Here is a 26,068-nt window from a genome sequence, read left to right as displayed (position 1 = left end):
TCTGTGTTGCCCATATAAAAAACATTTGAGAAAGTATACAGATAGAAATTTGGTAGAACCAGGTTGAAAATAAATGAGGAAACTGTTAAGAAATGGTAAGGAATAGAATGAGGTGAAGTCTGAATTCAAGCCTTTTTGTCTTGATGGATTTCATAAGGCCTACCGCGAATAGAACCTTGAGAGTCTTAGAAGCTGGGGCAGAGATGGTTGTCAGTGGCCCCTTTACTTTTTAGGAAGAACCATTAAAAATAGAAAACCCTTACCATCCTTGGGTCAAGTATGTGGGTTATGTTTTAATCATCTTTTTATTACTCTTTGGTTTTTTAGTTGTCTTATCTAAACAACTTTGTCCTTTTTAGTTGTCTTATCTTGTCTGTATTTGATACAGTTGCTTCATGGAAATTAAAATATTAACTGATAGAATGATAAAAGACTTCTATCTTTTCAATTTTTTAAGTTTTCTAAGAGAACTTAAATTTTTAAAAACTGGTTTTATCTGGAAATACTTCGAAAATTACAGGAGAATTGCAAAAATAAACTAATACAAAGCACAGTCCTTATCCTGATTATCTTAGTATTGGGTTTTTCATTTATTTTTTCTGTCTCTTCTTGTGTGTATGTATACTCATATATGTGCATACTTGATTTTTTCCCCTGAATATTTAAAGGTAAATTACATATATCATAGTTTTTTACCCTTAAATATAGTGTATATTTCCTAGTCAGGTATAGGTCTCCATCTGTAGTAATCAAACTGCAGTAGTAAATTTAACATCGTTCCAATATTTTTACCTAATCTGCTGTTTCAGTTCGGTCATTTGACACAGTAACGTCCTTTATAACATTTTCTTCCCTCCTGGTACAGGGTCCAGTCTAGGGTGAGGTATTTTATTTAACTGCTAAATCTCTTTAGTCTCCTCTAACCTGGAATATTTCTATAATCTCTGTCTTTTATAACATTGGCATCCCCTGATCCCATTAAAAAAAGCATCTCATTTTGGTTTAGTCTCAAGTTTCTCTTGATTAGATTCAAGTTATTCATTCTAGGCCCGGTTACTGTATAAGTGATGATGTGTTCTTTTTTTTTTTCAGTGTATCACATCTGGAGGATATTCATTATGATCATCCAGTCAAGGGGTTGTCTCTTTATATATATATATATATATATATAAACTATTTTTTTCCCTTGCAACTCAAAAGCAGTCTTTGAAGAGATACTTTAAAACTATTCAAATACCCTATTTTTCATTAGACTATACTTTTAGATTTAGTATATGTGAGGATTCTTTCATGATCCAGTGTTTATTGTGCTGGTTGCAAAATAATCATTTTTCATCTCTCATACTCCCTCCACATTCACCAGTCAGTTCTTAGTACTGCTATAAGCCTGAGCCAACCCTTCTCCCTACTTTTTCTTTTATCAGTATAGACTCATGAATCTCTGTCCCTCTTTTTAAAGGTTGTATTTATTTGAGAGAGAGAAAGTGCACAAGTTGGGGGAGGGTGGGCAGCCCGGGTGGCTCAGCGGTTTAGTGCCGCCTTCAGCCCAGGGCCTGATCCTGGAGACCCTGGATTGAGTCCCACGTTGGGGTCCCTGCATGGAGCCTGCTTCTCCCTCTGCCTGTGTCTCTGCCTGCCCCCTCCCCCCCCCCCCCCCGTGTATTCTCATGAATAAATAAATAAAATCTTAAAAAAAAAAAAAATCACAAGTTGGGGGAGGGGTAGAGGAGAGGGAGAGAATCTCAAGCTGACTGCAGTGAGTGCGGAGCCCAGTGTGGGACTTGATCTCACAACTCCCAAGATCTTGACCTAGGCCACAATCAGGAGTCAGATCCTTAACTGACTGAGCCACCCAGGTATCCCTCTCTCTCTTTTTTAATGGCTCATAATTCATTACTTATTTTGGAGCTAATTTATCTTGATTTGGCTGGTTAAAAGCTGGAACTCTTGTATCTGTGACATGCCATCTTCTGTGAGCACTTCCTTATTTTCTGGCAGAACACAATGTTCCAGGTTCATCTTGTACCTCTGCTCCATCCCTGGAATCAGGCCCATTCTCTGATGAGTCTCTCCATTCCCTCTGGGGAATGGTATTAGAGGCCAAGATCTGGGCACTAAATGTGTTCTCATTGCTTCTTGACCCTTTTAGCAGATGGCAGTAGGAAGCATGCATGTATATGCATATATGTTCACATACATGTATAGGTTTCTTTTTTTTTTAATTTTTTATTTATTTATGATAGTCACAGAGAGAGAGAGAGAGAGAGGCAGAGACACAGGCAGAGGGAGAAGCAGGCTCCATGCACCGGGAACCCGACGTGGGATTCGATCCCGGGTCTCCAGGATCACGCCCTGGGCCAAAGGCAGGCGCTAAACCGCTGTGCCACCCACGGATCCCCATGTATAGGTTTCTGCATGTGCACATACCTGTTCTAGAAATCATGAGTTCACAGTATCTCGAAACTGAACTATCTCCACAGGGTTCTTTCTTGCTTTCTCTCTAACCTTGACTCCCAGCAACATCAACACATTCACTCACCTATAACCTAAAATAGTTAGAGAATTGTTTTGTCCATTCTGTTAAAATAAATCTCATGTGTTCAGGATTTTGTTTTACTTTTTTGTTTTTGTAATCCTGTACTTGCCCCACCCTATGTTGCTACCTACCGACTAAGGGTATGAAGTGTAATACTGTGTTCATAAGTTGCTTAGATTAGTTCTGCCTGCCTCTTTGTCTTTCTGTCTTTTCTTCAGTGTTTGCTATTCATTTGAATTATGAATAAGTTTATTTGTTCTGGCTTGCTTTCAGTGTTAGGGTTTTTCCCCCTTTCATTCTTTCTAATTTGTTTTTTGAATATTTACAGCATTAATATGCTTCTAAAAATCACAAATACACAAAAAGTTCAGTGAAGAGTCACTTCATTGAGGTATGTTCCAGCCCATCACCCACCCCTTGTAGGGAACCAATTGCATTGTTATCTCCTTTATCCTTTTTGTGTTTCCTTTCTTATTTTAGGTATATGTGTGTGTGTGTGTGTGTGTGTGTATTTCTTAAAAGTAGGCTCCACACCCAGTGTGGAGCTTGAACTCACAACTCTGAGATCAAGAGTCGCATGCTTTATCAACTGAGCAAGCCAAGTGCTTGTGTTTCCTTTTTAAAAATAAACATGAATTTTCTTATTTTTGTTCCTTTTTATATAAAAAGTAGTATCTATATGTGCTCTTCTGTACTTTGTTTTTTTAAATTTAGTAATAACTCTTGGAAATCACTCTATAGGTTTATCATATATATATATATAATTTTTTTGAAAATTGGATTTGGATTATATTTTTTCCTTAGTTTCTTTCTTCCTCCATTCTCTTACATGTTGTATACGTCCTTTAAATTATAGTTATATATGTATGGATTATGTAAATATATACAATGTTGGGACAATTTTGTATATTCACATTCTTAAAATTATATGTTTTTTTTTTATTTTAATGATATCATTCTAATTTCAGTTGCAGATTTTATTTACATGTTGCTTTCTTAGCATTGGGCTTAGCTACTATAAAAGAAATCCCAAATAAGTTTTTAAACAGGTAGCTTCTTTTTCTCAGGCTTACCAATCCTTGGCTATTTATCTCCAGACTGATTTCAAGTTGCTCGGTTGTTAAGAGTCCAGCTTCCTCTGTGGTGGTGGTCTATCATCTCTACACTATTAAAGAGTATAGAAGGAGTGGGGAGATGAGGCAGCCATCCATCTCTAGGAGGCCAGGACCCATAAGGTGTACTGTACTTCTGTTCACACATCATTGACTAGGACTTAGTCATGTGCCCACATAAGCAGTAAGAGAAGTTGGAAAATCGGGACAAGCTTGTGTCCAGCTTAATATTTTTAAGAAAAAGAAGAGGAGAATGAATATTCTCTAATCATGGGTATCTCAAGATATTTACAGCTTCTCTTGCAACTGGTCCATTACATACTTAATGGCATTTTTAGTTGTAAAACCTGATACCTATTTTAGCTGATATTTTCACTGTGGCTCATTCTAGCATTTTTAATAGTTGCTGAATTGCAGGCTAAGATATATTAGTTTTCATCAAGTGCCAAATATTGAATTTATCTTTTATCTGGATGTTTTATAGTTTATGCTCAAATTTTGATTTTGAATTCTGATGTGATAATGGCTTGCTTCTATAAAATCATTGCAACCAATCATACTTTTGAAGTTACACTCACAACAATCGATTAGTAGTATGCATTGTTCTTCATGTAGATAGGAGTTAACACAATTTTTTATAAAAATAGCCTATTTCTTTAAAAGGTTTATTTGTGGAGTTTAATTGAATGAGGCAGAAAAGATCTTGAGCTCTTTCTCCCTTGTATCTGTGGATTACATTCTCTGCATAGTGCTCTATATTAACCTATTCTAAATGTCTTATTCTTAGCAGTTCATTCTTTTTTTTTTTTTATTTCTTTTTTTTTTTTTTTTTTTTTTTTAGCAGTTCATTCTTGATTTTAGTTTAGGGCATGCTTGCATTTTCCCCTTTAAGTAATTTAATAATTTGAATATTTAACAAATTATGAAGATTTACTTAAGGATTCTTTTGGTCACAGGGTGGGACAATTTGAGATTATATAATTATGTTTAAAAGAAATTTCTTAAAGAACTAAAAGTTCTTCTAATCTTGGCAAAACTTTCTCCCTTGAACTCCTTCTCCTTCTCCCATCCGTCTTTTAAAAAATTCTTTGTAACTTTTTTTTAAATCAGTAATGTTATTTTAAAGATTTATTTATTTATTTATTCATGAGAGACACAGAGAGGCAGAGACATAGGTAGAGAAGTAGGCTCCCCATAGGGAGCCTGATACGGAATTTGATCCCAGGACCCCCGGGATCATGCCATGAGCTGAAGGATACACTCAACTACTAAGCCACTCAGGCATCCCAAGTCAATAAATTTTTATTTAAGGAATTTTACATATGATTCCTTTCACTACTGATCACCATAGTTCCTCCAAATTAGAATCATAATCTTCAAAATAGCCCTTTTAAAAAGAACTTTAATTCAGTCCAGTTGTCACTGTCAGTCCAGAGTTCTTCTGGTTAGGCTTCTTTGATCTCCACTTGAATATGGACAGACTTTAAATATTCTCCACCTGTAATCTTCGGGATCCAATTGCTTTACTTTAGCGCCCTAGAAATCAAACTGTGGAAGTACATGGATTGCTATTTTGGCAAGTGATCTAAAATTATTAGTCCTTAATTGTTTCTAATATTGAAAAGTCTTGTCATTTCTGCTCTACTCCATGAGCCTAACAGTAAATGCTACAGGTCTCATTGTCATTACTGCAGTAACTTGTGTCTCAGTGTAGCCACATTAACAATTTCTGGACACTGGGACGCCTGGGTGGCTCAGTGGTTGAGCATCTGCCTTGAGCTCAGGTTGTGATCCCGGGGTCCTGGAATCGAGTTCCGCATCAGGCTCCCAACAGTGAGTCTGCTTCTTCTGCCTCAGATTCTGCCTCTCTCTCTGTGTCTCTCATGAATAAATAAAATATAATAAAAAACAACAAAGAGCAATTTCTGGACACTTTAATTTTTTTTTAAAGCCAAATTTAAATTAATTTTCTGCCTTTTTGAATTGCCACTAAAGCCCTGCATATGCACTTTGATTTTTTGGAACTCATTTAGTTGTAGAGCATGCTGATTGAATTACTTGTGAGTGCAATTCTGTTATGATACCCTTGTGTGGGTAAGGCTAGATGAATTCTAATCAATGTACTATATTTGTCTTCATTTAGTACATAGTCTTCTTTAAAACTCAGAAATAGATTTGGTACTGTTGTTAAAAAAATTCATATGGCTTAAAAGCAGTTATTTCAATTTTTTTTTTTCCTTTTAGGAGCCAGCTCAATGAAAGATAGCATAATATTATCATTTCTTCTTAGCTTTTGATGAAGGAGTTCTTTCCTCTGCTTTATAATTGTGATTCAATAAGCCAATCTGTTAAGCATGGTCTTGGCATTAAAATTGTAAAACCCAATTTTATTCATTATTCTCTTAGAAACTGGGTTCTCTGTCATGGATAAATGCTCCATAGGTTTGTTACTGGCATGTTTTTCCTTTCACTGTAATAGAGTGTTGTACTTGGGTTTTTTTCTTTTTTGTTAGGCCCCTGGAGAATTAAATAGAAGAGAATAGTATGTTTAAGATTACTAGGACTGAAATATGCTAAAATAATTCGAAATCATTTTTTAGACTGTTATTCAGGAGCTTTCTTATTTTGTTCTAAATATTCTTCTCATTAGGTTAGATTAGAACAAGCAGAATCCACAAATATTTTAACACTGAGAAAAGTTCAGGAATTTGGTTAATGTGATATGTCTGCTTTTTAAACCAGAACAGAATTAACCAGATTAAAAAGGTAAGCCTAGTGCAATCTGGATGACCTGGTTAAAACTTAGCTGGGCTGCTGAATGATAAGGATGATTTTCATCTCCCTTGAAAAGTTGATTGCTATATGGCGTATTTACAGATACCGTACAGTGATTTTTACTAAGTGACCATAGCATGTAACATAGTATTTTTGTGGAGTCTCCATATACAAATCACTTAGGTGTATGTGGAATTTGGAGTGATGTAAAGAGCTCAAGAATTAATATCACCCTTCTTATCCACCCCCATCTCTTGTGTATGCGAGTGCATACTACATCCAAATGTTATTTTTTATTTTAATTTTTAATTAGTAGTATGTATCTTCATCTTCTCCCCCTCCTTATAATAAACCCTATATTAACCATGTAGAACTTTGAAGTAATAGTCAAGGAACAGTTCTAATTGGATCCACTTTCTTTTAGATGAGCATTAATATGATAAATCATCAAAACCTTTTAAAATAACAGTATTACTAAATTGCTTTATTCAACAGAGTAAACAAAGTTCATTGAATAGGTCCTTTTAACATAAGTTATTTGGTTATTCTATGTACTGTTAGGCTAAATCCATTTTGAGTTGATTTTTGTGTATAGTGTAAGATAATGGTCCAATTTCATTCTTTTGTGTATGAGACCTAGTTTTCCCAGCATCATCTGTTGAAGAGACTATCCCCATTGTGTGTGTAGGTTTGGCACCCTTGGTGAAGATCATTAGACTATGTACATTTATTTCTTAGCTCTCTGTTTTGTTCCATTGGTCTTTATATCTGTTTATGCCAGTACCTCACTGTTTTGCTGGGAGAGACACAGGCAGAGGGAGAAGCAGGCTCCATGCAGGGAGCCCGACATGGGTCTTGGTCCCGGGACTCCAGGATCATGCACTGGGCCAAAGGCAGGTGCTAAACTGCTGAGCCACCCAGGGATCCCCTCCATCAATCCTTTTTAAAAAGAAGTAAAGCACTTGCACTTTGAGGCATCTGTTCTTTCCAAATGTCCTTTATCTTTCTGGGCTCATGACTGTGCTTTGGGTATTAAAGTTGCTTAAATGAGGGATCTAACAACTAGTAGGCATATATAGCTGATGTTTGAGAGAAAAACAGGAATAAAGAGCTGGGTTTTAAAATTTATGTTGAGTCTGTTCTATGTGGTTGTGTCTTAAGAGGCCTGATCAAGTCATTGCCTGGATATATAAATTGCGTTAGATTACCATTGTATCCTCACTTTATGTAAATGTGGTATGTAAGAAAAATGGGTTTATATACATAATACAGGTGAGAGACTTTATGCTCCTACTTTCATAGTAGGATTCCTTTTAGTATTAAGCATCTTCTAACATTTAATATGCAAATCAATTTAAACTTTTAGCTTTTAATAAACCAGTTCTTATGGAGCTTACACTTGTTATCTTCATGTCACAATGTGGTTATTTAAAGATAATATTTGAAAAAAGATAACTTTGATGCTTAATTCTAGTCTGTTAACTGCAGCTGGTAAGGGAAGATGGTTACATTTTTGACGTAGACTTTTTTTTTAAAGATTTATTTATTTATTTATTTATTTATTTATTTATTTATTTATTTACTTACTTACTTACTTACTTACTTACTTACTTACTTACTTATGATCGACATAGAGAGAGGAGAGAGGCAGAGACACAGGAGGAGGGAGAAGCAGGCTCCATGCCGGGAGCCTGATGTGGGACTCGATCCCGGGATTCCAGGATAGTGCCCTGGGCCAAAGGCAGGCGCTAAACCGCTGAGCCACCCAGGGATCCTCTTGACGTAGACTTTTGGCCTATCTTAAAGTATGTTTCCCCACTTGTACTCTTATTTTTTGTAGTACTGAAAATGTGAAGATTATTATACTCTCAAAATCAGAAAATCTCTAGGGACACCATTTCTTTGAAGCTTAAAGGATAAAATTTTTGTTTAAAGATTTTATATATTTGGGGGATGGGGAGAGAGAGCGCAAGCATGGGGAGAGGGAGAAGCAGGCTCCTTGGCTGAGCCTGAGAGCCTGACTTGGGGCTTGATTCCAGGACCCTGGGATCATGACCTGAGCCTACGGCAGGTGCTTCACTGTCTGAGCCACCCAGGCACCTCTTTTTTTTGTTTTTGTTTTTTTCAGGCGCCTCTTAAAGGACAAAATTTAACATTACTTTTGTAAAGGATAGAAAAAAAATGTTCTCCATTGTTTAATCAGTCTCCTTTGGAAAGTGAGGATTTTTTGTGGTTTTTATGCAGATTTAATTCTTTGGATTTGATTATAAAGGTTCATGGTTCTTTATTCTCAATTCTGAAATTCAGAGTGTTAAAACTGAAAATTATTTTCATTAAGTTTGCATTAAATTGATTTGCTAGTACACTGACCTGAACTGAGATGGAGCAGTTTACATCTTTATCCCACTTCATGGAAATATATATTTTGCTGCAGGAATCATATATGTTATTACATAGTACTGCTTTAGATTCCCCTGTGTTATGTAATATATGCTGTATATATACTATAACTACTTTTTAAAACTTTGAAAACTTCTTAGTAATGTTACTCATCTGGCCCCAACAGTTTCACTGAAAAATGAATAATATGGATCTTTGTTACTTTTCATAAGCTGCCTTAACATTATTGGAAGAATAAACAGCATGAATCAGTAGTATGTGGAATAAAGTATATGTTGAATTAACTATCTTTTTTTTTTTTTTTTTTTTAAGATTTTATTCATGAGAGAGAGGCAGAGACACAGGTAGAGGGAGATGCAGGCTTCCTTCCTGTTGGGAGCCTGATATAGGGCTCAATCCCAAGACCCTGGGATCACGCCCTGAGCCAAAGGCAGATGCTCAACCACTGAGCCACCCAGGGATCCCGAATTAACTATCTTGATTAGTAAGTTAGTACAGGCTGGTAATAGTTGCCCACAGCACCAATTGTTGATGTGATAGAACACCACAGTGATTCCATAGGCGTGGGGGCACATGCGAATACAAGCCAGGTATGGTCTATCCTGCTCTGTCTAGGATACGTGTTTAAGTATTTAAGTTATTCTTTGTGATTTTATTTTGTTTAGATGAGACACTTATATAAGGATGCAAAATGAGAAGGAAACAGTTAATCTTTTTCTCATTTCTCTAGTCTCCTACAAAAGCTGTATATAATGCTAGACATTGGAACCATCCAGACTCTGAAGAGCTGCCTGGGCCACCAATAGTAAAACCTCAGAGTGCCACAGTAAGTGAACTAAAAATTTTAATTTCATTTTTTTAAAGCTGTTGCTTTTTATTTACAGTTTGAAAATCTTTGACTTTAACAGTTTATTTTGGACTCCTCATTAAAATTGAGCAGCTTCAGTTTAATTCATGGGAAAAGTGAGGGTTGTGGACACAATTACTGAAGTTCTGATGCTACTAGTTTATAGATAAAAGCCTTAAAAACATTGGAACATGTTTTTCTCCTGACCCAGATCTTATGGAATTACTGTACTTAGTGTTTTAAGGGTAAATTATTCCATATTTGAAGTTTATGTTAGCTATTAAGACTATTATAAATTATATCCTATGTAGCTTTGAGTGGTTAATTTACTTTTTGGAGGAGAACTTTTTCCTGCATTCCAGTAATAGCTTTCAATTAAAAGCACATATGAAAAATTCTTATCAAGTTATTTTCTTTAGAATAACTGGAAGGACCATAGATTAATACTTTTAAATTATTGGTAATACCTCAGTCACAGTATGTCAAGGAATGAATCTTTATAACGACAAAAGAATTAGGGATAGAGCTCTTTCTAAAATATAATAATATACAGTTCCTTGTCTTCTTAAATTTGAATATATTAAACTCTGTATACTAGTATAAAATCATCCTTGTGTATATTAGTAATTATATACCAGGCTTTTATTATGATTATTTATACCCTACATTACAGATTCTTTATTTTAAAAGTTCTCTTGTCTATCTGTTGTGATTTTCTTGTCCCATTCCTGGCCTTTTATCAATGCTATTTATGTGTGTAATTGTGGTTCTTTATTCCTTCTAATGGTCTTGGAGACAAGTAACAAATCATGTCATGAGGTTCAAAAAGACCAGAAGGAATTCCTGAGCGGTTCTTTTATGAGTCTTACCTAGCAGTGCATAGAATTTTAAAGTAGCCCTTATGACCTTTCAGAGGCCTCCTTTTTTTAAATTTTTAAGCCAAATTTGCTAGGTAGATGAGATGTTACTATTTTTATATATTTAGAACAATAATTTAATACCTTTATTAATAGGTGAGGCTGTCTTCAAAGGAACCAAATCAAAAAGATGATGGAGTTTTTAAGGCTCCTGCACCACCACCCAAAGTGATAAAAACTGTGACAATACCTACTCAGCCCTACCAAGATATAGTTACTGCACTGAAATGCAGAAAAGAAGACAAAGAAGTAAGCAGCCATATACAGTTTTACTGCACGTGGATAGATTTTTGTATGTAACATTTAGCCTTTAAAAATGTCTTGAACAGATATCCACGAACTTACCTTTCCTAGTACTACCAGTGTTTTTAAAACATTTCTTTTAGTTGCCATATAATGAACTCTTCTATACACTTCTAAATGAAATACAGCTCATAGATTTTAATGTGCTGGTTCATGGTTACCAAAGAAGTGGACTTATTTTTTCTTCGCAGTTGTATACTGTTGTTCAGCATGTGAAGCACTTCAATGATGTGGTGGAATTTGGTGAGAATCAAGAATTCACTGATGACATTGAGTACCTGTTAAGTGGCTTAAAGAGCACTCAGCCTCTAAACACACGTTGCCTTAGGTGAGGTCTTATTTTTATATTTGATAAATGTATGCATGCTCTCACTAAAATTTTCCAACCAAAGAGCCAAACATTTGTGATTTTGTTATCATGAATATAGTTTATAGCCCATGGTAGTAAGTTAAAAGTGGCTGATTTTTTATATAGGGACTTGATTCTGCATGGACAGAGGAAAGGTGGATGCTTGTACCCTATTAGCATAGTATATAGGCTTTAATTTAGAGATGCTTAAAAGAAGTGTTAGGCTAAAAAAATCTTTTTCAGTCCCAGATTTTAGACAAATGATAAATGTGTTTGATTTAAGCATGTTTTGATTTGGATCATCCTTCACATACTATAATGGATTGAATATCTTAATTTGATTGAATTATCCAGTCAGTTGGAATATATCCTTTCAAGTATTATCTATAGTCTTCCATGTATCAGAAGCATTATGAAAGGTAGTTGAGACTTTTTGCTTTTAATGGTAGTAGTAGTGTAAGGAATACAATGGTGATCATTGTTATTTATACTAATCACTTAACTATGTATGATTTTTAATAATTAGGTTTGCCCGTGTGTTTTATATTGCTATCCATATGGGCAAGTGGCTTGACACCCCTTCCCTTCCCCATTTGCTTCTCTTGGTATTGTGCTAACAAAAAACTAATGACTACTTATTTTCAATACCCCCTAACCTGGTCTGTTTTCTCCTAGTGTTATTAGCTTGGCTACTAAATGTGCCATGCCCAGTTTTCGAATGCACCTGAGAGCACATGGAATGGTAGCAATGGTCTTTAAAACCTTGGATGATTCCCAGCACCATCAGGTATTTTTAAGTTTCTGGTTTTAGGAAGCATTATTTAAAAATTTTTAGTCTATTTGGCAGCACCTGGTGGCTCAGTCAGTTAAGCGCTTGACTCTTGATTTTGCTTGGGTCATGATCTCTTCTTGGTTGTGGGATTGAGTCATCCTAGCTTTATATTTTTGACAAATTTAGCTGTGTTTATTTTATAGAAAAAATAGCTAAGTGTCTGATGCAGACTTTAAGACCCCTATACATTATTGATTTAAGATTAAAATTCAACTTTATTAACTATATCATAAAGTGAGGTAGAGTATAAAAAATTTTGTGTGTATATGCAAAGCTGGAACAATGCTCTATAAATTCAGCATAGAATGGCTAAAGAGAAATGTATTGCCACTCACATTCTTCTAGTTTGGGAGTTTTGATATGGGGAAGACGTCTAGAAAGGAAAATTTTAAGTAACAGCTTTATTAAATTCATGTTTTCCTAGAGTATTCTAAAGGAGGGGGGGGCATTTTCATTGAATAAAACATTTTCAAGGCTTCCAACATGTGAACAAATGTCAAAACAGTGTCATTAACTGAAATGTCACCAATTACTCACATTAACTTTTATTTTTATCTTTTGAAGAATCTGTCCCTTTGTACAGCTGCCCTCATGTACATACTGAGTAGAGATCGTCTGAACATGGATCTTGATAGAGCTAGCCTAGATCTAATGATTCGACTTCTAGAACTGGAACAAGATGCTTCTTCAGCTAAGCTACTGAATGAAAAAGACATGAACAAAATCAAAGAAAAAATTCGAAGGCTCTGTGAAACTGTACACAACAAGCATCTTGATCTAGAAAATATAACGGTGGGTTCCTTCCTTCCACTGTAAAATCTAAAATTACTTTCAGAAATTTTATATTAGTCACAGTAGGTGTGTGACTTTGAGAAATCATTTAACCTCTTGGTCAAAATTGGGAAGCTCTTCTAAAGTTTAGCTCTGAGCATAATTCTGTTCCTAAATTCCTAAACTATCCCGTGTATATTTAGATGGTTTGCCAGTAAATTTTCTTACATTTTGTCTATCCTTTCTCTTGTGTGTGTGTATATATTAACTATATTTAGGCTATTAGGGATTTTAATTCTCAGTCTCTGGGTTTCAGGAATAAAGATGCAGAGGATTTGCAAGGGCCATTTAAATGAGTAATCACTCCAGAGTATCTCAAGGTGTCTGGTTAACTCCTCCAGGGTCCAAGACCCAGAAGGAAGTTTTGTAGGCACCTGCCTTCCCTGGAACAGTGTTTGTCATAATACTGGGGTCTCTTAGGCTCAGCCCACCTCCTGAAGTTTAATCTGGCTGTCTTGCTTCTGGTTGATTCCAATTCTCCTTTCCTCTGGCTTTTTTTACTTATAGAATCAGTAATATCCCCACAGGTTACTAGCCAGTAGAAGATGATTTGCCTTGTCATTTTGAAAAGATAAGATTATTTATTTATATATAACCTGACTTTCAGATATTTCCAACATCAAAACTGTATAAACATTGTTTTTTCTACTGCCTCGTAAACTGAAGATTGCAGCATTTGCTTCAAAATTTATAGAATGCTTTTTGCTAGCCAACTATGACTTAGGGATATTGGTCTGTTTAAGGTAGAGTAAGATATTTGTATAAAACAGGCTTGAGGGAGAGAAGAGCAGGTTAACATTAAAAGGCAAGATACCAAATTGAATATACTCAGTACTTATTAAAGTTGAAAAAATACCTGCTAAGCTCAGGTGGTGTATAAAGATGCCTCTATCTCACTAGACTATTTGTATACTGTGTTTAAAATATATTTCTAGAGCAGCCCAGGTGGCTCAGTGGTTTAGTGCCGCCTTCAGCCCAGGGTGTGATCCTGGAGACCTGGGATGAGTCCCACGTTGGGCTCCCTGCAGGAAGCCTGCTTCTCCCTCTGCCTGTGTCTCTGCCTCTCTCTCTGTGTGCCTCTCATGAATAAATAAATAAAATCTTTAAAAATATATATTTCTAATTTTTAACACTTTTGCTGCCTATACAGATTTTTATTTAATGATATGAAAGAAGAAGTTTGAGATAATTTTTATTTGCTGCATCATTGAATAAATGTACCTTTTTTGCAGAGGTTTCCCATGTTCAACATTTTAGATTCTTCCCAGGCATTTGCTGTTAAAATAACATGGTGATAAACTTGTTCACTGAATTTTCTCCATGGTTTGTTGAATTTATTAGGATGGTAAATAGTGATATAATAACTTTCTTATATCATGTTAAGTAATTTACTTACTTGATTAAAATGAGAACACAGTTGCTAATTGCCTCTTTTCCCTCCCAATTTCGGTTTTCTTGAATATTGTATTTGTTTTAAATCTTACAAGAGATGTTATTTTCTATATTGATTATCCCTCTACTCATTAGGGTTTTTTTTTATTAATTTTTCCTTGATATATGCTATTTTTGAAGTGCCATGGAAGATAATTTAAAATAGTTTTCTCATATAGAATTCATGTAACTGAGAGCTAACAATTGCTGATTAGTATTCTGATTAATGATTTGACTATGCTTTAACTCTCTGAGGACAAGTCCAATTTTTATATAAATTGAATTGTAGGTTATTTTTAATTGCTACCTTACGAGTAGGCTATATCCATATAGCCTAAAACATCAGACAATTCTTTTTATGTCTATAGGAGACAAACTGAAATCCCTTTTTAACATACAAACTTTATGATTTTTTGCTATTTTAACATCAAATTACTGTCCCCTTTCTATAACAAAGAAAGCCTCATTAGGCTTCAGCTTTATTATTACTGTGAGTTAGTATACCTGAATTGATCTCATTAAATTACTTTTTCCGGGACTTAGAATAAGAATTGGGCAAAATAGAATCTTTTTATAGTGACGTTTTCTAATTCTTTGTCACCTTGGACCGCATCAACCTTTTCTTTTTTTTTTTTTTTTTTTAAGGAATAGACTAAAATAGTCTAGATCTCTTCTAAGTCTATAATACTAAGATTTTTGCTGGTAAGCTCTGGTTTTTACATTTCTCTCTATCTAATCTATCTTCTAAATAGGCCAGGAGGACTTAATGTAAACTTGTATCTTTGAAAGGAAAGATGGTTTGGAAAGAAAACCAGGTCTTATCAGCTTTGCTAATTTTGTTATGCTGTTGTTCCTTATTGCAACAGGAACCAGATTGTTCTTTGTTGGAGGGTGGCCATATGCTTTTAAAAGGAAACACAGTGAGAAAGAAAAATAATAATTAAAGTCAAATCAAGAGGAAGAAAACCTCTAGTCCAGTTGTAACTTACTGTTCTATGTTTCTTCTAGTGGTAGTTCTCAATCATTATTTACATATACTTTTGTCATGATAACTACAAGCTGCTAACCCTGCATATAAAGTTAAAGATTGGTGAATCTGAACCCCTAAAAGTAACAGGGTATTTATTTATTTATTTATTTATTATTATTTATTTTTTTTTTTAGGGTTTTTATTTAGAATAGATAAGAAAATCTACAGAAGAGTAAGAACAAAACAAGTAGCTTTACAAGGAAAATAATGATTGATAGGGGACTCACTTGTAGTAGGAGAAATACAGTTAGTTTATAAATATGTGAAAAAATATACAAGTTTACTGTAGTTAGAAAAATTCAAACCAAAGCAAGAAGAGATCATTGTTTAGCCTTTGGCAAAAATGTAGTGATAATGAGTGCTTTTGAGGATTTGGAGCCACTGACATACCTGCAGTTTGCTCCTGGATTTAAGTGTTACAGCTTTTGTGGTGAATTAATCCAATATAGTGATTTATAGTTAATATACATTTGCACTTTGATTCAACAGTTGTATTTTTGTGCCTCTGTACCAAAAAAATAACAGCACCAATTATTTTATTGGATTGACAAATGATAGACTACTTTAAATAAGGGGTTTTCTCTGTGAAACAAGCCAGTGGTTAAAAATGTTTCTTCAACTTAGACTATTCTGATAAAAATTAGTTCCATTTTGCTTATAAAAGTACTTACTGTATTATATATATATTTTTTAAAGATTTATTTTTATTTATTTATGAGAGAGAGATTGAGAGGCAGAGACACAGGCAGAGGGAGAAACAGGCTCCATGCCGGGAGCCCGACGTGGGACTCGATCCCGGGACTCCAGGATTGCGCCCTGGGCCAAAGGCAGGCGCGAAACCGCTGAGCCACCCAGGGATCCCTACTTACTGTATTATAAAGAATACTATGGGCTGGTCGCGTGCAGTGAACTTGTCTAAAAACAATCTCCAGAAGTGTTGCCTCAGAATTATTGCTAAAAGTCAATATTCATTAATGGTGCCTCTTGTTTTAGACTGGGCATTTAGCTATGGAGACCTTGCTGTCCCTTACTTCTAAACGAGCAGGAGACTGGTTTAAAGAAGAACTCCGGCTTTTGGGTGGTCTGGATCATATTGTAGATAAAGGTATGACATAAACACATACAACATTTTTATATGTTACTTAAAGCCTGAAGAAAATATTCTATGTACATACTTCAGAAAAATTACTGCATTATTTTAAAAGATCTGTTCTTTTTAGTAGCATCTTGTAAAATTTGAACTTTTAAAGGAAAAGCCATTAGATTAGCACTGTGATATTGGGGAATTATGGAAATAATTACAATAAAAGGCTCATATATTTCAACATGTCAGAGTTTTATGAAAGTCAGAATAAATAATGTTCAGAGAGGTTCTTGCATACTCAAATGTATACAGATATCTTTTAATGTTAGTTAAGGGGGCAAATATTGTGATGAGACATACTAATTTTATATCCATTTCATTTCTCCTAGTGAAAGAATGTGTGGATCATTTAAGTAGAGATGAAGATGAAGAGAAACTGGTAGCCTCATTATGGGGAGCAGAGAGATGTTTACGAGTTTTAGAAAGTGTAAGTATGGACAACTGTGTTGAGAAAATTATTTAATTATAACTGTGTGTGGGACACTGTCAAATATTTTATATTAAATGTACCCAAAGTTAGTTAGTTTTACTTCTGTAATCCAAATTGAAACTATTATGCATTCTTTGAGCAGCCAATGTTAATGAACAAGTTAACCAGTTTAGTTTAAGAACATGTATATTGTCACTCTTTGGGAAGCCTTGCATGTTCAGGTTTCGTTTTTTTTACTTCAGAATGTTACTGTTCTTCCTTAATGTGGAATTCTGCTTACATATATTAACTTGTTTGTGGAAAATGATAGTTAAGAGGTGTCAGGTTTTTGTTTTTTAATTAATAAGGATTTCCATAACTTAGCTATTTGGGTCACATTGTAATCACAGCTTATATTTGGCTTTGAAGAATGATACTTTTAAACCGCGTGTGCTGTAAGTATATTTGTCCTTTGGCTTTTATGAGTGATTTAACCTAGTTCAGTGTAGGTTACAGTTTATGCTGCCAGTACATTTCAGAATGAATAGATTGGATTAGCTAGGTACTTTTTAAACCTCTGGGAAAATAACCTAGTGTACATTAAAAGTTCCTGGTGTGGGCAAACTGGAAATTGTTCTTCTCACTTTTAGAGTGCTTCAGGTGAATTAAGCCGGTAGTATTTTTTTTATTCTAAATGAATCCACTTAGGAGTTTATTAGTTATAAATTAGAGACTGCTCTTTTCTGACGTTCGGAGTGATTGGTAATTCGTTACAATGAATGTGTAGTGCAAAATTTGTTACTTAATGAGGAAGCAATTATAACAGTGTTTTAATTTTGTAATAAAGGAATAGCTCTCTACTGTAAATTTGGAACATGCTGGTTATTTCCTTAGATGACAAGGGCTGATTCTTTCCTATCTTTGTCTTTTACAGTATAGGGGATAGTATATTGTATGTGAATGAATGATAGCTATGGATTGCCACAGTTATTTCACATTTTCCCCTTTTAGGTAACAGTGCATAATCCAGAGAATCAAAGCTACTTGATAGCATATAAAGATTCACAACTCATTGTTTCTTCAGCTAAGTAAGTTTTTCTTAAATATCATGCTATTTACTCTGGTGCCTGGGTGGTACAGCTGGTTAAGTGTCCAGTTTGGCTCAGGTCATGATCTCAGGGTCCTGGGACCAAGCCCCTGTCCGGCTCCGTGTTCAGCAGGGAGTCTGCTTGAGATTATCTCTCTCTCCCTCTGTCCCTTTTGTTGTGTGCTCACTCTCTCGCTCTCTAAAATAAATAAATTTTAAAAAATAATAAATCTTGCTGTTTATTTAAGGCATTTGAGTTGACCATAAAGGTTTCTACTTCGTAAAATACTTCTGTCAAGTTCTGTGAACCAGAACTAGTATAGTGTAGTACAAAAGTTAGGAATACACATTCTGGAGCCAGAATGACTAAACGTAGTTCCCAGCTTCATGACTTCAGCCCTGTCACTTTGGGCAAGTCATTTACTGGGCTACACGTTCTCTAGAAGGGGGGGTAATAATTGCATCTACCTACCTGGTTTTTTTTTTTTTTTTTTTTTTTTTTTAAGATTTTATGTATTTATTGATGAAAGACAGAGAGAGGCAGAGACACAGGCAGAGGGTGAAGCAGGCTCCCTGCAGGGAACCTGATGTGGGACTCGATCCTGGGACCCCAGGGTCACACCCTGAGCCAAAGGCAGACACTCAACCACTAAGCCACCTAGGCCCTAGGCATCCCTACCTACCTGGTTGTAACAATAAAAAGAAATTTTATATATATGCTTAATATGTGTTAAACTATATACATTTTCAAAAATATGTATTAAATATGTGTATATGTAAAATATTTTAAGTGATTTTTAAATGTCTCATATACTGTGTACAATATGTATTAAGGTGTTAAAGTATAAAGGCCTAAACAATTCTTAGCATATGGTAAAAACTACATATTAATCCTTATTTTTACTGTATATGGTCTTTTTCTTTTTTTTTTTTTTTTTATATGGTCTTTTTCTAACCCTCTTCATCCTTCGTACCTGTTCCTGCAGATCTCTGTTGCAGGTCCCCCTCTTTCACACTCTTTGTCCAGTTTATATGACATCAGGCTAATGCTATCACCTCAGTTCACGTAAAATTGCCAGTTTTTCTCCAGCCTTGGTTCAGGCTTACTACAACAGTCTCTTCCTAATATCTCCGTCCTAGTTCTTGGTATCTCTGCCCTAGTTCTCTGGCCTCCAGCATGTCCGACATGATACCACAGGGGCTCCACTTTTTAAAAATAATCCCAAATTCCAAATCTCTTATTGTCTTTCAGTGTGTGTCCAAAGTCCTTGGAATAATATCAGAGGCCCAGTGTTGCCTGACTCAAGTTCGTCTGTTTTTTAATCTCTTATTTTGGTGCATTTCAAACATAGACAAAAATAGACAAAATAGTATGATAAATCCTGATGCACATGCTATTCATCTTGAATAATCATCACCCATTGGCAGTCTTGTTTCCATCTGTAAACCCTATTTCTATATTATTTTGAAGCAAATTACAGATTTCATATAATTTAATCCATTAAAAACTTGAGTATAATTTCTTAAAAGAGGACTCTTTAAAAGATGTAACCACAGCACTATTTTCATACCCTATAAATGACTGATTGCTTAATATTATCATATGTCTAGTCAGTATCCAGATTTCCAATAGTCTTAAATTTCTGGTAGTCTTTAGTTTTCATTAGATCTATAGGTTTCCCCTCTTTTTTGGCCTTATGTTTATAAATTTTGTATCACACGTAGTACCCTAACACTCCTCTCTCTGGCTTTTTAACTTTTCAGTAGGAACCTGATAAATGCAGGGATAGCATATTGAAAGATGAATATACACCCCCACTGTTCTCCTCTCGTTTACCAACCCAAACCGTGACAATAACAGCATGGTAGTTCTGGTTAACATCTTCAAACATCTGAACAACAAATTATTTTAGATTAGATATGAGGAACACCTTCCTAACCGTATGGTCTGTTTTAAGGAGAAGCCTCTTAGAGAGGGACTAGATAACACCACAATTTTCTTTAAGGGTTTTGTATAGTATATATAGCACATGAGGAATCAACTGACAGAGTCAGCTTACTTCATCTCTCAGAGACTTTTTTAAATTAACAGACTTGATGATTTAAAGAGAGGCTTCAGGGATCCCTGGGTGGCGCAGAGGTTTGGCGCCTGCCTTTGGCCCAGGGGCGTGATCCTGGAGACCCGGGATCAAATCCCACATCGGGCTCCTGGTGCATGGAGCCTGCTTCTCCCTCTGCCTGTGTCTCTGCCCCCCCCCCCCCTCTCTCTCTCTCTCTCTCTCTGTGTGACTATCATAAATAAAAAAAAAAAAAAAAAAAAAAAGCCAGATTATGGAAATGTTAAAAAAAAAATAAATAAATAAATAAATATAAATAAATAAATAAGTAAATAAAGAGAGGCTTCAGAAATACTACACTCACTTAAGGATTACATTTCCTTGTTATTTTGGATAGCATCTTGAGAATCTTTGGGATGCAGCTGATACCCTTATATGGCTGGCTGGCAGGAGACATGTCAGTTAAATGACTTCATGTTAAAAAATATGATTTGCTCTAATTTTTATGAACTATTTAATACCATCTATGCAGGATTATTTTTTTTATGCAGGATTATTTATTATGTATTATTTACCTGCTAAGAGCTTGCATCCTAAATAAAGAACATCTGAATGAAATTCAGAAATGTCCAGTGTTAGCTTTTAGAGGTTTTACCTTGTTTGGGGAGGCATTGTTTATTGTGTTGGAGAGATTGGTAAAATGGGGACTTTAGTACAAATGTAAACTTCTGCATTGACTTTATAATTTTAGCTTTACTTAGAAAAATTTAAATTAATTGAGTTTTCTTAAAATTTAATGCTTAGTATGGTATTAATATATGACTAAATAGTTAATACATTATAACTTCTGGAGTAGAAAGAGAAATTAATTTGGCAGCATTTATGACATTTAAAATATTTAAGGTACAAGTAGTAGTTCTTAGTGTATAACTAAATTTGTTTTCTCTTAAGAGCATTACAGCATTGTGAAGGATTGATTCAGCAGTATAACCGTGCTGAGAACAGTATATGCTTACCTGACAGTAAGCCTCTGCCTCACCAGAATGTAACCAACCATGTGGGCAAAGCCGTAGAAGACTGCATGAGGGCCATCATTGGGGTATTGCTCAATTTAACTAATGATAATGGTAAGTAATATTTTCTACACATATTCTCACTGAAATAATGTATATTACATGTAAAAACAAGTTATTACCCTTGTTTCTTTTTTTAATGTAGTGATTTTTTTTTTTTTTTAAATCTCCATCATGTAATTCACTTATGTATATCGGTAGAGCTACTTATAGGGGTGATACTGTCAGGACTGGCCCAGTAGCTTGGTTTACAAGTACAGCCAAAAATATATTTCAATAAAGAAATAGCTATACATTTCTAACTTTTAATATCGATGTTAATGAATATTGTTTAGTATTGTCATATAGAAGAATCCCATTGTATAATTTTCACGTTGTAATCATCTTTATTGCAGAGTGGGGCAGCACCAAAACGGGAGAACAGGATGGCTTGATTGGCACAGCAATGAACTGTGTGCTTCAGGTTCCAAAGTACCTACCTCAGGAGCAGAGATTTGATATTCGAGTGCTGGTGAGTTAGAGGGACTGTTCCAGAAAGGAACATTTGATCTATTAAAATGATAAAAACATCATCTTAGTTTTGGGTTTAAGAACCAGCTGTTTGATATACTGTGGATTTCACTGGTTCCTTGTGAACATAATTCATATCGTACAAAAGGGAGCCATGAGGAGCTCTGTAAAAAATAAAACTGTAGGAACTAAAAGTGGCAATTTTTAAAAAGCGGTAAAATCATCGGAAGCACCACTCTCTTACATACTGGTTTTTAACCTTTAGTGGATGGTAGAGTACTGATTAGTTTTTTAGCTGAACAAAAATTATGTGTGTTGTGTTGCTATGCTTTTAATTCTCACCTGTAGTAATATGCATGTTTTGATTTTTGTAGGGCTTAGGTCTACTGATAAATCTAGTGGAGTATAGTGCTCGGAATCGGCACTGTCTTGTCAACATGGAAACATCATGTTCTTTTGATTCTTCCCTCTGTAGTGGAGAAGGTGATGATAGTTTAAGGATAGCTGGACAAATTCATGCCGTTCAGGCCTTAGTGCAGGTAAGCAGCAACTTAAAAAAAAAGCTAACATCTTCAGGTTGTTGTATTGTCCAACTTGTTCATCAGCTGCACCTCTCCCCCTTCGTCCTCTCCCCCTCCTTGTTTTGTGTGTGTGTGTCTGTCTCTCTCACCATTACCAGTTCACTGAGAGGTACACTGGGTTAAAGTGTATACCCTTCCTTACTTTATTCCACTGACAGTTCAACTGTAATAATCACTCCTTAGGCGTTGTTAGTGAAAAGTAGAAACAAGGTGTATTTGTTGATGAATCAAAAGTTTATTTTTTTCAGATTTTATTTACTCATGAGAGACACAGAGAGGCAGAGACATACATAGGCAGAGAGAGAAGCAGGCTCCCTGTGGGAGCTCAATCCTAGGACCCTGGGATTAATGATTAACTCACTGAGCCACGCAGGTCCCCTCAAAAAAGATCATTAATGACAAATTGTGAATCAAATCTCAGCCCTGATCCCATCCAGTTTCAAATCCTTCAGCATTTATTTCCTGGTCTGATCTAGGTCTAGTACTTTGTGTTCCTGAATATCGGGCCATACCTTTCTGCTTCTTTGGGCAGTGAGAGGGGAGTTACTTTTCAAAGTATGTCTGTGGAGTAATATCCTGGCTTAAGAATTGTGTCAGAGGGCACCTGGGTGGCCCAGTCAGTTAAGTGTCTGCCTTTAATTCAGGTCATGATTCCAGGGTCCTGGGATCAAGCCCAGGAATGGGCTCTCTGCTCAGTGGAGAGCCTCCTTCTTCCTCCCCCTGTCCTCATCCTGCTCACCACCCCCTTGTGCATACATGCACTCTCCCCCACCCCAAATACATAAATAAAATATTTTTATTTATTTTTATTTTTAAAAGATTTTATTTATTTATTCATGAGAGATAGAGGCAGACACAGGCAGAGGGAGAAGCAGGCTCCATGCAGGGAGCCCGACGCAGGACTCGATCCCAGGTGTCCAGGATCAGGTCCTGGGCGGAAGGCAGGCGTCAAACCGCTAAGCTACCCAGGCATCCTGAATAAAATCTCTAAAAAAGAATTGTGTCAGAATATGTATATTTAAAAATTGATGTCTCTGTGGGGTGTCTGGATGCCTCAGTTGGAAGAGCATGTGGCACTTGATTGCAGAGTCATGAGCTCGGGCCCCACGTTGAGTACAGAGATTAATAAATAAACGTAAAAAAAATAAAATTAATGTCCCCAATTCACCTGATCCTAGCCACTAAACATACTCCCTCTCCTCAATTTACATGTCAGTCTTTGTTTCTTAACAGTGGTGGTCATTGCAGTTTTTACTTCTTTTCCAGCCTAATAGGTTCCTAACTACCTTTGTTATTTCTTTCCTTAAATAACAATTGGCTTGTGTTCAGAACTGATAATAAACTATTTCATTGTTTCTGAAACCTTTGCCATTCTGTTAATCCTTTTGGTCTTTTTTCAAACTAGTAATACTTAAAAGAAGGTAATCCACAACAGTTTGATCTTTCCCTGAGTCATAACTAGGACTCCTCATTCTCTTCTCAAATATTTTAATCTCAGGAGTTCTTTTACACTCTTGAAAATTATTGAGGACTCCAGAGAATTTTAGATTATGTGTGTTCGAACAATTGATATTTACTGAATTTGAAATCAAAACAAAATTACAAAACAAAGGCACTTGTTCCATTAGCCATCAGAGCAATATCAATCACACAGTATGTAGATCCTGGAAAACACTGTACACTTTCATTCGTGAGAGAATGAAAGAGGTCAGTTGACCTCTCAGTATTATTATGAATATGATTTTGACCTCATAGTTTTTCCAGAGGGGTTTTGGGGACCACTAAATTTTTAAAGAAATTTAAAAACTACTTTCATATAAGCTCAGATTTTATTTTCTTAAGGGGTTAATAGCTTAAAATCCACTCTTCCATATACTCAGCAAATTTTTGAGATCTAGTTGGCATTTGATTTTTGGTAGTTGTTTTTAGTAACTTGGAGTTTTTGTCAAATCGTAATATAGTAAATGCTTTATATTCACTCAGAGCACTGTATCAGCACAAGGAAGATAAAGCACATGAAAGCAAGGAATTCAGTGTGTTACCTTTTGACTTAAAAGCTTTCACTGTGTACTTCAAATGTTAATAATATTAGTTGGGGTCCAGTTCTGAGTCTGAGACCTTTTGCTTTTTAATTTACTGGTGCTTATTTATCTCTGTTTTTATTTAATTTTTAAATTTTTATCTATTTCCGTTAGAGAAAGCAAGCAGGCGGGGCGGGGGTAGTGATGGTGGGGAGGGGTAGAGGGAGAGAGAGAATCTTAAGCAGGCCCCACACCTACTGCAGAGCCTGACACAGAGCTTGATATCATAACCCTGAGATCATGATCTGAGCCAAAATCAAGAGTCCAACACTTAACCAACTGAGCCACCCAGGCATCACTTATCTCTTATCTTCTTTCTTTTTAAAGAAGTTATGTTGCTTTTTCCCAATATTATGTAGTTTTATTTAGTGTCCTTTCTTAATTTATTCAGTCTGCTTAGGCTTTAAAAACATTGTTTTACATCATTCGTATTTTTTGCTTGATCTATCCGGTCATTATTATCCAATTTAAAGGCAAGTGTCGAGATTTGCATTCTTTAAAACAGAATGTCTGTATTATTAGATACATATAATTTATTTGACTCCCAGTAGCATTTTTTTTTTTAAAGATTTTATTTATTTATTCATGAGAGACACACAGAGAGAGGCAGAGACACAGGCAGAGGGAGAAGCAGGCTCCATGCAGGGAGCCTGACGTGGGACTTGATCCCGGGTCTCCAGGATCAGGCCCTGGGCGAAAGGCGGTGCTAAACTGCTGAGCCACCCGGGCTGCCCCCCAGTATCATTTATACTTCCTTTTTGCCTTCAGTTGGATGTAGAGTAAAACTTTTTATTGTAATTTACCCCTTTTAACCAGATAGCATGCTTCTTAGGGTTAGTGATTATAAAAGCAAACAGACTTTGTATTTGAGTACATACATGTTAGTTGGTATTCTTTTAACGATCTTCAAAAATAATTTTTATCAGCTATTCCTTGAGCGAGAACGAGCAGCCCAGTTGGCAGAAAGTAAAACAGATGAATTGATCAAAGATGCTCCCACCACTCAGCATGATAAGAGTGGAGAGTGGCAAGAGACAAGTGGAGAAATACAGTGGGTATCAACTGAAAAGACTGATGGTACAGAAGAGAAACATAAGAAGGAAGAGGACGATGAAGAACTTGACCTCAATAAAGGTACATTTATTTTAAGTAGTGTATTCGAATTGAAAATGTTTTCTCCCTCTGCAACATATTTTTAATTTGTGTGTTGTCCTAATCTTGAAATTATTTTCCGGTCTCTCTAGCTCAGTGCAGACAAGCTTTAGTATCTCAGTGCACGTAGGAATTCTTCGCCAGCTCCCTTGCAGTGAGGAAGGCACACTCTAGTGCAGGAAAGGTCTGCCTTTCCTTCCTGCTCTGGCCTTTCTTTACTCACCTGAAAAGAGAGTGATGGAAAAATAGGATTCCTAAAGGTTTTCACGGTTTTGACATTTTGAGATTCTTTTATGAGCCTCACTTTATAAATTGAGATCTATTATCATAAATTACAGTAATAGTTCTCAAATGATATGTAAAAGCTTGCAAGCACAGTAAGGAAAACACTGACGGAGACATTACATTTATTATCTGTTGTCAGCAACTGGTATTGGATTTCTGTTTATGCAAGTACTGCAGGATAACCATTTGTAACCTTGTCACTCAAGTTATGAAATTAAATAATATGTTTAGCCTCACCAAATTAGGAAGCAAGTCCCAGCAAATGTCTTTTTCTGAGCCTAGTCTCTTTCTTATGCCCACTGTTCCACTAATGCCATTAGTTCTAA

The 26,068-nt window shown here is 35.6% G+C and overlaps 1 protein-coding gene across 3 annotated transcripts in view; it reads left to right on the top strand.

Annotated features, from left to right (window-relative positions):
• WAPL (WAPL cohesin release factor) overlaps positions 1–26,068 on the top strand; it is an 81,838-nt gene that overhangs the window by 46,123 nt on the left and 9,647 nt on the right. For all 3 annotated transcript variants that reach the window (XM_038534520.1, XM_038534518.1, XM_038534519.1), the window contains exons 5-16: positions 9,554–9,649; positions 10,684–10,836; positions 11,082–11,218; positions 11,915–12,026; positions 12,636–12,863; positions 16,357–16,468; positions 16,837–16,934; positions 17,928–18,004; positions 21,012–21,187; positions 21,529–21,644; positions 22,018–22,182; positions 25,232–25,439. In XM_038534520.1, coding sequence (XP_038390448.1) covers positions 9,554–9,649; positions 10,684–10,836; positions 11,082–11,218; positions 11,915–12,026; positions 12,636–12,863; positions 16,357–16,468; positions 16,837–16,934; positions 17,928–18,004; positions 21,012–21,187; positions 21,529–21,644; positions 22,018–22,182; positions 25,232–25,439 — 1,678 coding nt within the window. The remainder of the gene's footprint in view (positions 1–9,553; positions 9,650–10,683; positions 10,837–11,081; positions 11,219–11,914; positions 12,027–12,635; positions 12,864–16,356; positions 16,469–16,836; positions 16,935–17,927; positions 18,005–21,011; positions 21,188–21,528; positions 21,645–22,017; positions 22,183–25,231; positions 25,440–26,068) is intronic.

Source organism: Canis lupus, chromosome 4, assembly GCF_011100685.1.
Source record: "Canis lupus familiaris isolate Mischka breed German Shepherd chromosome 4, alternate assembly UU_Cfam_GSD_1.0, whole genome shotgun sequence".
NCBI lineage: Eukaryota > Metazoa > Chordata > Mammalia > Carnivora > Canidae > Canis > Canis lupus.
This window is presented reverse-complemented; position numbering and strand designations above follow the sequence as displayed.